Source organism: Heterocephalus glaber, unplaced genomic scaffold, assembly GCF_053883595.1.
Source record: "Heterocephalus glaber isolate CG9 unplaced genomic scaffold, H.glaber_assembly_v1.0 deba00001428, whole genome shotgun sequence".
In the NCBI taxonomy this organism is placed as follows: Eukaryota; Metazoa; Chordata; class Mammalia; order Rodentia; family Bathyergidae; genus Heterocephalus; species Heterocephalus glaber.
The window spans coordinates 20488246-20500324 of NW_028258293.1; the positions used below are offsets into that span (position 1 = coordinate 20488246).

The 12079-nt window shown below is 39.8% G+C and overlaps 2 protein-coding genes across 18 annotated transcripts in view; one reads left to right on the forward strand and one right to left on the reverse strand.

The window, feature by feature from the left end:
* LOC106009942 (uncharacterized) overlaps positions 1-12079 on the forward strand; it is a 132164-nt gene that overhangs the window by 34456 nt on the left and 85629 nt on the right. For all 11 annotated transcript variants that reach the window (XR_015451453.1, XR_015451454.1, XR_015451456.1 and 8 more), the window contains one exon: positions 11809-11865. Coding sequence is in view for 7 of the 11 variants with exons in the window: in XM_087211707.1 (XP_087067833.1) it covers positions 11809-11865 (57 nt within the window). In the remaining 4 variants the exon portion in view is untranslated. The remainder of the gene's footprint in view (positions 1-11808; positions 11866-12079) is intronic.
* Znf143 (zinc finger protein 143) overlaps positions 1-12079 on the reverse strand; it is a 56418-nt gene that overhangs the window by 9190 nt on the left and 35149 nt on the right. For all 7 annotated transcript variants that reach the window (XM_087211701.1, XM_087211704.1, XM_013074605.3 and 4 more), the window contains 4 exons: positions 10837-11016; positions 6151-6378; positions 3523-3671; positions 1255-1416 (listed from right to left, as the gene is read on the reverse strand). In XM_087211701.1, the coding sequence (XP_087067827.1) occupies positions 1255-1416; positions 3523-3671; positions 6151-6378; positions 10837-11016 (719 nt within the window). The remainder of the gene's footprint in view (positions 1-1254; positions 1417-3522; positions 3672-6150; positions 6379-10836; positions 11017-12079) is intronic.

Here is a 12079-nt window from a genome sequence, read left to right on the forward strand (position 1 = left end):
GAACTAAAAAAAAAAATTACTGGGCTGGGGATTTAGCTCAGTGGTGCTGCTGTCTGCCTCAGAAGTGCAAGGTCCTGAGTTTGATCCCCAGTACCAAAAAAAAAAATTTACTGGAACTGTTGAGACTATGAGGAAAGCAATATTGGATTTATGGATGTGCACAGAATAGTTGTCTTACGTTAATTGGGATTATGAATTTATATTGTCTTTATTTGGAGATTAAGTATGGTTTAAGGAGATGTGTTTCAGTGTGAAGTGTACAAGGGGTAAATTGTGACCATTAATCTGGATATGTTACTTTCAAAAGATTAAGAAATACCTAGTATGGAGCCAGGGATTTAGCTCAGTGGCACCATGCCTACCTCGAAAGCACAAGGTCCTGAATTCGATCCCCAGTGCCAAAAAAAACCTCCCCCACAAAGAAACACCTAGCAGAGCCAGGCTTGGTGTTGCATGTGTGTAATCCAAGCACTTAGTAGACTGAAGCAGAAGGATCACTGAGAGTTCAAGGCCAGGCTGGGCTACATAGTGAGTTCAGGGCCAGGTTGAACTACAAAGGGAGACCCTGCCTCAGAGAAAAAGACAAGACAAGACAAGACCTAGAAGATTACTAGAGCACTTTCCTGGGTATATTTATTTATTTATTTATTTTTGTACTGGGGATCGAACTCAGGACCTTGTGCTTGTGAGGCAGGTGGCAGAACCACTGAGGATTTATCCCTGGCCCTCTCCTAGGTATATTTGAAAGGGCCATGGAGGCATGGCCTTGGGTTCTATATATGTTCCCCTGCTCTGCTCCCTGGTCATTATAAATTTAGCAGATCTCCTCAACTACACCCTTCTGCCATGATGTTCCTGTCTTGGAGCTGGCTAACTATTTAACTATAACTGATTTCCTTAAAACAGCCTAATTAAACCCCTCATCCTTTACATTCTGGGTGTTGTCTCAGAGATAGGACAACTGACTAATTTATTAGGCAAGGGCTCTACCACTGAGCTATGTACCAGCCTCTATTTTCTTTCTTTTTTGTGGTACTGAGGATTGAACCCAGGGCCTTCGGTACTGAGCTACATCCCCAGCCCTTTTTATTTTTTTATTTTGAGATAGGCTCTTGCTAAGTCACTTTCCAAGGTTAGTCTTGAACTTGCAATCCTTCTGCCTCAGCTTCCTTGAATGCTAGGATCAAAGGCCTGCACCACCAGGCCTGGCTTCTGATAGATATATTTATTGATATAACAGGTAAGAGTAATTACCTGCTGCCCTTCTGTACCCTCCGCAGTGACCATAGCAACAGAATGTGTTCCTGCTGAGGAGATGACTGCGTCATGAGCAGGGACTGTGATGGGCGTGCCATCCTGTGTTACCATTGTGATGGTATTGCCAATGGCCTGCATGTCAGCTTGAGATATGTTCACCTGCAATATAGGGCATTTTAAAAAACAGTTAGTTTCTTGTTATATTTGACAATTTTAGTTAATGTCTGAGCCCAAGTATTGTTTACTCTGTGGGAGAAAATAAATATTTTACAATCCAATAAACCTTAGACATTAGACAAGTCAGTATTTCTTAAATGCATCTCTTCATCCACTATTGCTAACTCAGACCCTTATTTTTCTTGTCTAAATTTCTGCAATAATGCAACTTCTCTACAGGTAGCTAGTCTAACCTTCCTTAATCATACTCTACCAAGATGCCTTTCTAAAAGTGGAGGCTGAGGCAGAAGGATTGAAAGTTCAAGCCCAGCCTGAAAAATTTAACAACTCAGTAAGATCCTTTCTCAAAAATAAATTTAAAAAGGGATAGGGAAGGCCCTGTGTTCAATCCCCAGCAGCACAAAAGAAAAAATAAATAAATAAAAATTTTTAATTAAAAAAATAAAGCAATACAAGTTTCACTATGCTTCCTGCTTAAATTGTGACTTCCTATCACTTATATAGTAGTTCAAACTTCTACATGACATTCCTGACTTTTCATGATCCAGCCTTTACTAACTCCCTATCCCGACTCATCTACTATTTTCAGATCTGTCTTACACTTCAGCCATAACTAAATATTTGCAGTCCCAGATGGTGCCGCAGTCTTTTAGATTTTTGTGGCTTTGCCTTTCCTTCATTCTTTGCCTGGTAAACTTGTGAAAACCCTTCAAAACCCAACTAAATGGACATTCTCTGTGAGGGCCTCCAAGATTCCATCAGGAAGGACTGACTACCAGCTCTCTCCTCCAGGCTGCCACACCACTTTATATAAGCCTCAATTATATAGCCCTCTGTATGAGAAATTATCCTTCACTTTAGAAATATCTCTTTCCCACTGGATTGTGATATCTCCCTTCCACAATGTTGACCAAAATGCATGGCACAGGGTAGATGGCCAATACATGTCTGTTATTTGACCAACTAAAGGAATGGAAATCTAATTGTTTTTTGGTACTGGGGATCGAACTCGGTCCTTCAGTTTGCGGGGCAGGCAATGGAACCACTGAGCTAAATCCCTAGCCCCCAGAAATCTAATTTTTGAAGGACATAGGAAGGTTAAATACAAGGGAAAATACAATAACTGAGATGGGAAAGATAGTTCTGGATTACATGAAGAAGAGTTAAACTTATTCTGTATGGTCAGAGAGAAGCCAAGAATGAATAATATAGGGGTGGTTCCCTATGAACACTAGAGTTTTCCAGCAACAAAACAGGCTAACAGGCTGGGGATGGGGAGTTTACTGGGGGCTAAACAAATGGCTTTCATATTCAGCCTTTCGTACTCATTCCTAGCCCTTTTTTATCTTTAATTTTGGGATAAGGTCTCACGAAATTGCTAATTTGCCCAGGTTGGGCTCAAACTTGCAATCCCCTTGCCTCAGGCCCCCAGAGTGCTGTGATTACAGGTGTGTGCCACTAAGCCCAGTGGATCTATTACTTTTCTCTCTCTCTCTTTTTTTGTACTGGGGATTGAACTCAGGACCTTGTGCTTGTGAGGCAGGTGCCGTTCCACTGAGCTAAAATCCCCAGCCCTCTTTTCAAGCCCTCTATCTCGCTGTGGCTCTGACCTTCATTATTTCTCTCTCTTTTTTATTTTTGGTACCAGGGATCGAACTCGGGACCTTGCGCTTGCAAGGCAGGCGGTGGAACCACTGAGCTAAATCCCTGGCCCCATTATTTCTCTTTTGAGCAGTATCAATTAATACTATTTAGATTCTACAGAAACATAAACATTCTTTCTCTGCTCATCTCACTGGATGTGATCTCTTTCAGCAGGCTACTGAAAACCCTGTATCAATCTGCCACTGCCTCCAGGCTGATACCCAAACTTCATGCCTCCATGTTCAAGACTTTCCTCAATGCAGACCCTCCCCACTTTTCAAGCCCAGGTTCAGAGAAATATTACTTGTTTGGCTTAAAGTTCATACTTACGGGCCGGGGATTTAGCTCAGTGGTTCTGTTGCCTGCCTTGCAAGCACAAGGACCCGAGTTTGATCCCCGGTACCAAAAACAAACAAACAAACAAACAAAAAAGTTCATACTTACATGCTGAGTCCCATCTTGTGATATGAGTGTAACCTGTTGACTCAACCCAGACTGGGTTACTGTGGCTACCTGTGTAGACACAACATCATCTGCTTCTACACCTGTAACATATGTGATCTGGGACCCTTTAAGAACATCATCACCTTGACCTGTTTAAAACAAATGAATTATTTATTTGCCCGACTAATCATAAAATAGAGAACATTTTAAATTAATCAAAGAGAAAATTATAAAATGTATATGTATTATATCTAAATCATGAAAATGGCTCCCAGGACCTTCTTCCCATTCCCCCACCTCCACTTTTGCAAGGTAAACCAAATCAAATCAGATGAAATCAAAGCTTTCCTAAGTGTTCTAATTTTGGGAGACCTTTTTTCTCTTAGTTGGAAGAATTATGTGATTCTGTGCACATGTGTTGGGGCAGGGAGGGAAGAAACTGTTCAAAAAGACTGGCAAATAACCCTTTCAATCCACAAGTATGCTGTGCACTAAGTTTTTAAGAGTCCCTTAAGAAGCCATAAAAGTGATAAAACAATCTTCATAAACATTAACAGCAAAACCGCAATGCTTTGTAAACATAATCTACTTAGTCTTTGACAGAAGTGACTGACTGCAAGTTAACAGTACACAATGACATCATTGTGTAAAGATGATGTAATGGCTAATTATCTGGAGTAAGGTTAATCATTTCACATCTGACAGAACAGGAACCCTCCTCCTACACTTCTTTCATAAAGAACCAGTAAGTAAACAACAACTTCAACAGTCATTACTGTTATACTTGGCAACCAGGAAAATTACTGATCCTTCTATTTTCTAACATTTTCCATCTCTTGTGAAGCCAGAAAGAGAGCACAATCTAAAAGTACTTCTCTCATCAGTGCTTGGTCCATGCATTCACATGGCTACAGTCATCCAAGTATAATTTCCACAGCAGTCATTGTTCCACTCCTTTTTCTTCTGTTCCATGGCTATTTATATACCATTATTCCAATGGGTTACAAAACCCAGGACCATATGGAAAAGAAGAAAAACAGAACTATCCCTATTCTTAGAAAGACAATTGTAGTTTAGTTTTTTTGTTGTTTTGTTTTGTACCAGGGATCGAACTGGGGTCCTTGTGCTTGCAGGGCAGGAAGCAACATGTGGTTTAATTTCTTAAAAAAACAAAATATACATTATTATAGAGTATTTTATAGAATGTAAGAACTTCTAACAATCTGAACTATAACATAAGGAAGAGACTAAGGAAGCTTAAAAAAGGAAGAGTTTTATAAACTACATCTGATATCCCTAAAGCTTTCTAACTAAAAGGATTCAGCAGTGGTAACATTTACTTCTTTCCTCTTAACAATTTTCAAGTATACAGTCTATTATTATTAATTTTTTTTTTTTTTGCTTTGTTTTTTGGTGGTTTTTTTTGGTACCAGGGATTGAACTCGGGTCCTTGCGCTTGCAAGGCAGGCGGCAAAACCACTGAGCTAAATCCCCGGCCCCAGTCTATTATTAACAGTAGTCACACTCTACAGTAAATCTTCGTAACTTACTCCTCCTAGCTAACTGAAATTGTGTACCCTTTGACAAGTATGTCCCCATACTGAAACATCTAATTATGCACACTTGCAGTTTGGTTGAAAAATAATATAGTGCTCAAGACTGAAGGAATTGTTCTCATACACTACCTGACAAATACCTGACAGGAAAAAATTAGGACTATAGTAGGGAATCATCTGAGGAGCAGGCAATCTGTTCATTTCCCTGTTCTCCAACCAACTTTTTTTACATCTAAATGTTTCTGAATGCTTCAATCAGTTGTTAAAAACGAAAAAGGAGGTAGTCTTCTAATTTTCAAATTATAACCTATGGGGCCATGGATTTAGCTCAGTGGTTTCACCACCTGCTGCGCAAGCACAAGGACCCGAGTTCAATCCCCTGTACAAAAAAAAAAATTATAACCTATGTTTTGTTTTAGAAAAAAAACTGCCTAATTATCTAAGTGAAATCACTGAATGTAATTCTCTAAAATGTTTGCAAAGAGTTCGTTCTTATTGAAATGAGTGATTTTGTCTCTTACAATATATCTCACAGCACCTGAATCAAGGGAGAGTTATTTGGAGCACTGGTCTGCTCTAAGCATCAAGACCAACATCTTCAATAAATGCAAACCACCTGGCTGCCCCTGCCTCCCTGTCTGCCTCATTTTACACCACATCCCTGGGTGAGACCGCCATGCTAGCCAGGCTTCTCTCAGTGTCTCCCACTCACTTGCCTCTCTCCAGCCTCACGGCTCTGTGAACATGTCATTCCCTCACTGAGAGGTTTTCTTATCTTTGCTCCCTATTTCCTTCCCCTCAAATCCTGCTTCTTCACTTAGTTAAACCCTATCTACGCTCCAAAAACCACTTCCTTGGGGCAAGGGAGTCTTCCCTGCCCTCCCAAATGAGACTACAATCCCGACACACAGCCCACCGCACCAGTACCTTTCTTCAAAGGTGCTTATCTCAGTTGTAACATTATATGTTGGCACATAATTGTATGAATGAAACTATGATTTGAGAAAATGCTATAAATCTTAAACTATTGCTTCTCAAACCTAGAAACACATATAATGGACAAAAGCCTCACCTGGGGGAGGCTCAAAGAAGGCTTCTTGCTCCTCCTCGATGGGCTCAGTGTCATTGTGGGCCGACCGCTTGTGCATGGCCAGCGTGGAGATCTGCTTGTATGTCTTCCCACAATGGTTACAGTTGTATGGTTTGGAGTGAGTGTGAACGACATGGTGTTTGTATAAACTGGAATATTCTGTAAACCTTTTGTCACACCCAGGAACTGTACAGACATATGGCTTTTCCCCTAAAAACAGTACAAAAAAGTCATGTTTTATATAAGCAGGGATAATTATTCCATCCCTTGGGCAAGAGACCTGTGAAAAATTAAAAGTTGCCAAATCCAAGTTAGGGAGAGACCTCGCTGGTGGAGTGGCTGCTTCTAACATGACAAGCTCCGATTTCAAGTCTCAGAACAAGGAGTGGGAGTGTGCATCCAAATCCCTTCTCATCCTTTCACAAGGCAGCACACAAGAAAGTACATATTCTATAGTTTTGACTTGGTTCAAAAGGTAGCCAGGATTCTGAGTATTGTCCTAATGCTTCAATCCCACTTTCCCCTTCATTTCAAGGGACGAGAAAAGGATAGGGTTGTTCAGTTTCATTCTAACTTTCATGTAACTATAATTTGTTTTTTATAACTAGATAACCTAGACATCATTAATGACACTATATTAATTATGACTCTAATGAATACATCCTACCCTAAGGGTTTTATGAAGATAATAAAAAAGGATTTTCTAAAAACTTGTAGTTGGACATGTTAACATATCTAAAAGGATATGCATGTTTCATTTAACTTCACTTGATTTTTTCGCATCCAATCAAAAATAGAAAGTAGGCAAAACAAACTGGAAGTATTAATGTGGACTCCTGATTTCTAAAATGTGCATCTGCATGTGTGAATATACATGCATGTCCTAGTTAATTCTCACCTTAAATCTCCTTTGGGTAAGTGCATCTTTTTCCATGGTTCTAACTACAGTAAAACCATCCTCCAACAGTCATCTCACACTAATGTAAGTTTCAGACATAAAGTAATTGGAAATGGCTTTCTGTCTTCTTCCCATTCTGAAGGGAGACAGAATAAAGCTTGGTAGATGGTTGTGGAGGAGATGTGGTGAGGGAAAGGGACATGGTAGCTTATTCCAGGCAGGAAAATGACAGCCAATTTAAACTTGGAAAATCAGTCCAACTAATATGTTTTAGGCTGGAGCAGAAACTCCACTTGTGGTACCAAGCAACAGTCAAAAAGTGAATGGATTTGGCTTGAGCTTTTGTGTTCTTATGGCCTGATCAACTTTGCATAAATAGGCTGCATTTTACATTTCAGGATTCTTTCTTGGGGGGTTGGGTGAGTGGGGGTACCAAATCAAATTCAGAGCCTTGCACATGATAGGCAAGCAATCTACCACTGAGCTACAACCCTAGACCTATCTCCAAATCTTTTTGTTTTGTTTTCCAGTACCGGAGATCGAACTCAGAACCTTGCACTTGCAAGGCAGGCACTGAGCTAAATCCCTAACCCCTATTTCCAAATCTTAGAAGGCATAATATGGGCAATTACTGTATCATTTACATAATTGCCAGTCAATCATTTCTTCTAGCTCATACCTATTTCTTGAGTCAGATCAACACTAAATAGCTTTTTACAGATCTCTCTACCTCAATGATTCTCAACAATGTCCACATACAAAAGATCCTACAAGTGTTTAATATATCCTGATGTCTAGGCCTCAAATCAGTACAATTATGTCAGAATTGGTATAGACAGGATCTGGGGAAATAGCCTTTTTTGTTTTATGTGGTTTTTGCTACCGAGGATCGAACTCTGGCCCTTCCGCTTGCACAGAAGGCGGCGGAACCACTGAGCTAAATCCCTGACAATGTTTTTGTTTTTTTGACACAAGGTCTTGCACTATAGTTCAGGTGGCCTTAGACTCACAATGGCCCAAGTTGGCCTTGAACTCACAGTGATCCTCTTACCTCAGCCTCCAGAGTGCTGGGATCACTGGGGTGCGCCACCACGACCAAACCTGGCTTTTTCTTTTTCTTTCTTTCTTTTTTTTTTTTGAGACAAGGCCTCACCGTGTAGTTCAGACCATCCTTGAACTCACTCTGCATCCCAGGCTGGCTTCAAACCCTGCAATCCACTTCCTGGGATTACAGGAAGGAGCCACCATGCCAGCCTCCATTAGTTAACTTTTAAAAGGTAAATCCAATGTGTAGCCTTAGCATTTCTGTACCTAAATGTCCTATAGAAATCAGTATGGCCAGACTTAATGCATACATCTGTCTTATCAGAATTTAATTTATCCATAAAATGTGTAGAATGGCAAACCTTCTCATAATGAATCTATTCCATTACTTTAAAGGGGAAAAATGTTTTTTTAACCCATCCAAAAACTCTAGCTTTGCCATGCATGGTGGCACATGCTCTAGAGGCTGAGATAGGAGAATCACAAGTTCAAGGCTAGTCTGGGCAACCTAGCGAGAGACCCTGTCCCAAAAAATAAAAAACGTAAAAAAATAAAAATAAATAAAATATATTAAAAAGGTAGGGCTGGGGATTTAGCTCAGTGGTTCTGTCACCTGCCTCGCAAATGTAAGGTCCCAAGTTTGATCCCTGGTACCAAAAAATAAAATAAAATAAAATAAAACAAAAAAGGTGGCCAGGGATTTAGCTCAGTGGTTCTGCCACCTGCCTCGCAAGTGCAAGGTTGCAAGTTCGATCCCCAGTACCAAAAATAAAATAAAATAAAATAATTAATTAATTAAAAAAGTTGGGAATGTAGCTCAATGGTAGAGTGCCACAGGGTATGATATTGGGTATCTCAAAAACAAAACAAAATAAAACAAAAAACATCTAGCTAATTTCTCTGAATATCACAGAAAAGGCTCTGAGGCACCTATATCATACTCCACCAAGAATGCCTGCAACACTTACAATGTCAATTATCTAACTGTTTGAGTGTATTATCCATTCAGTGAACTCACTAGTGGGTATGTTTATGTATAGTGCACAACAGAATTCTTTTTTTTTTTTTTTTTTTGTGGTACCAGGGATTAAACTCAGGACCTTGTACTTGCCAGGCAGGCTTAGTGCCATTGAGCTACATCCTGGGCCCTATAATGCACAATGATACGGTATAGTATCAGAGAAGAATTCTGTTTTCTCTCTGTACTGCAAATGTGTACTATAATTTAAAAATGGTACCTTAGGGGCCAGGAATTTAGCTCAGGCAAGGTCCTGAGTTCCATCCCTGGTACCAAAAAAAAAAAAAGTTTCTTAGTAATACAAATTGTATTAGGAAAATATAACTTTTCTTCCACTATACAGCTTTCTTTTCTAGCTTCTTAAAAGATTTTCATAGGTTTTCCCAATTACTGAGGAAACATTTAAACTTAATGTATGCAAAATAATAGCAGTAATGTATAATACACTCACACAATATAAGTATGAAATAAGACTGTATCAGAAATACGACTTTGGTGCCTCCTCTGTTCTCTTACTCAGACTCGCGTACAACTTAAAATTTTTTCCCTTTATGGAAAAATGCATGTACAAGTAGATTCACCGCAGTGGGTTTTTTCCATTGGCTCATAATGTTTTTTTGGTATTGGGATTGAACCCAGGGCCTTGCTTTACCACTGAGCTACAGGCCCAACCTCCCCAGCCTCTTTTTTTCTGTTTTTGAAATTTTAAAATTTTTTAATTTTTTTGAGAGAAAGTTTTGATAAATTGCAGGTGGTCTAGAACTTGCCCTCCTTCCTTAGCCTCCTAAACAGCTAGGATTATAGGCATGAGCACAGCACCCAGCTGGGTCATAAATTTTAAGTGAAAACTTTGCAAATCATAATAACATATATACAGGTGGTAAGAGTTCAGGTAGTGAGTGTTCTTGGAGGCCCACAATTCCAAACAAACACTACTATCTTCCCTTTCCAACTTGTTCTTTAACCTAATTTGAACTAGGATCCCTCTTTTCTATTCTTCATCACTAACCTGCCCCATAAGCTCCACAAAGTTCAGCTTAAGAAACACTCTTGGGGGCTGAGGATTTAACTCAGTGGTTCCACCACCTATCCTGCAAACGGAAGGACCCGAGTTCGATCCCCAGTACCAAAAAAAAGAAAAAAGAAACACTCGTGGCAGCACAACTCACATGACCCCGAGTGCCCCTCCAACTTCACCTTGTATGACTCTCCCAAGTGTAATCTGTGCTCCACTTATATGGAACCACCCAATATCATGCTTTTTCACACCACTACCTTCACCCATGACATTTCTCCTGCTAGGAATATTCTTCTCTCTACCTGGCAAACTTCAGGATTCAGTCTGTAAGTTGAATTCCCTATGGCATGCTTCTTCCATTCCTGTGCCAATGAGCCCTCCCCTCTGCTCACATAGCATCTTGTTCACCAAACAGGAGACAGCTGCATCTCCTATCTCTCCTGAACTGAACTGCCCTTCACAATGTCTCATCTGTCTGTATATTTTGTGACTGGAAGGGAAGCCCATAGTAGATGCTTGGTAACTATTTAATGAATAAATAAAAGCTAAGTTGAAATTTTTAAAGTTGTTTAATTCCCTTTCATCACCCAAGGAGTAGGAACAAGAGATTAGCTGGAAGTAATTTCTGGAGGGGGCAGGAATTAAATGAAGCCTTGAAAGATAAAGGACCAAGAGATCGAAGATGGTTACCTGTGTGTATCCTCACATGGTTTTTATAGTTGGTTGCACTGGCAAATGCCCTCCCACATCCTGGTTCTGTGCAGTAATAAGGTCTTTCTCCTGTGTGTGTCCTAACGTGTACTTTTCTGATATTTGATGTTGTAAAGGACCGACCACAGCCTTCAAAGGGACACTTAAAAGGTCTTTCTCCTGAAAATACAAAGGGGAATAAATTAAACAGTGCAAAGCTATGTAGAAAACTGAAATGTCCTTCTATTTTGCCTAGGACCATGTTTAAGACTCTAGTCTTCTTGAGTTGAGATTTCCTTTCAAGCATCTTCTACTCCAAACTTAAATTTACATAAGAAAACCAGAATGACATTAAAAACTTATTACTGATTACATGAGCCTCTCCAGCATATTAAAAAAACAAACCAGGCATGGTGGTGCATGCCTGTAATCCCAGTACTGGAGAGGCTGAGGCAGGAGGATCACTGTGACTTCCAAGATAGCCTGGGCTACACAGTGAGTTCAAGGCTAGCCTCAAGCAAGACCCTGTCTCAAACAAACAAAAAAATAAAATAAAAAAAAAAAAAAGCTGAAGCTAGACATGGTGGTGGGTGTCTATGGTCCCAACTACTCAAGAGCTGAGGAAGAACTGAGAAAAGTTGAGAAGGACGCATAGAAGAAAAACAGTCAAGAATAAAGATTAAATTGGAACAACCCTAGAATCCCCTAAAAGTTTATTTCCTACTTTATTCAATTATACCTTGAAGAAAAATAATTTGTGATCTTACAAAATCTAATGCTTAGCACATAATATGCATCAAAGTACTTGCTGAGCATACTACTATTCTCATAATCTAAGTTTATAAAAAGTCTACTATGCCAATTATATTCCTTTCCTTCACATTTCTTTATAGAACCTTGGAACCCAAAAGACTTTTAAACTGTCAAGCAGGAGGTAGTGTTTGCTTCTGATTCCTATGTGCTCTTTTCTAGGATAAGCTCAAATTAAACAGACAACTTCTGAGGCAGAGACAAAAATCCTCTACATATGTAAGTATAGATGGATAAATGAGATCTACCTAGATACTAGTGAGTTGGTTTTTTTGTTTTTTTGGTACTGGGGATCGAACTTGTGGTTGTGAGGCAGGTGGCGGGACCACTGAACTAAATCCCCCGCCGGAGTTTCTTTTCTCTTCTTTTCTTTTTTCTTTTCCAGTACCAGGGATTGAACTCAGGACCTTGCGCTGATGAGGGAGGCGTTGGA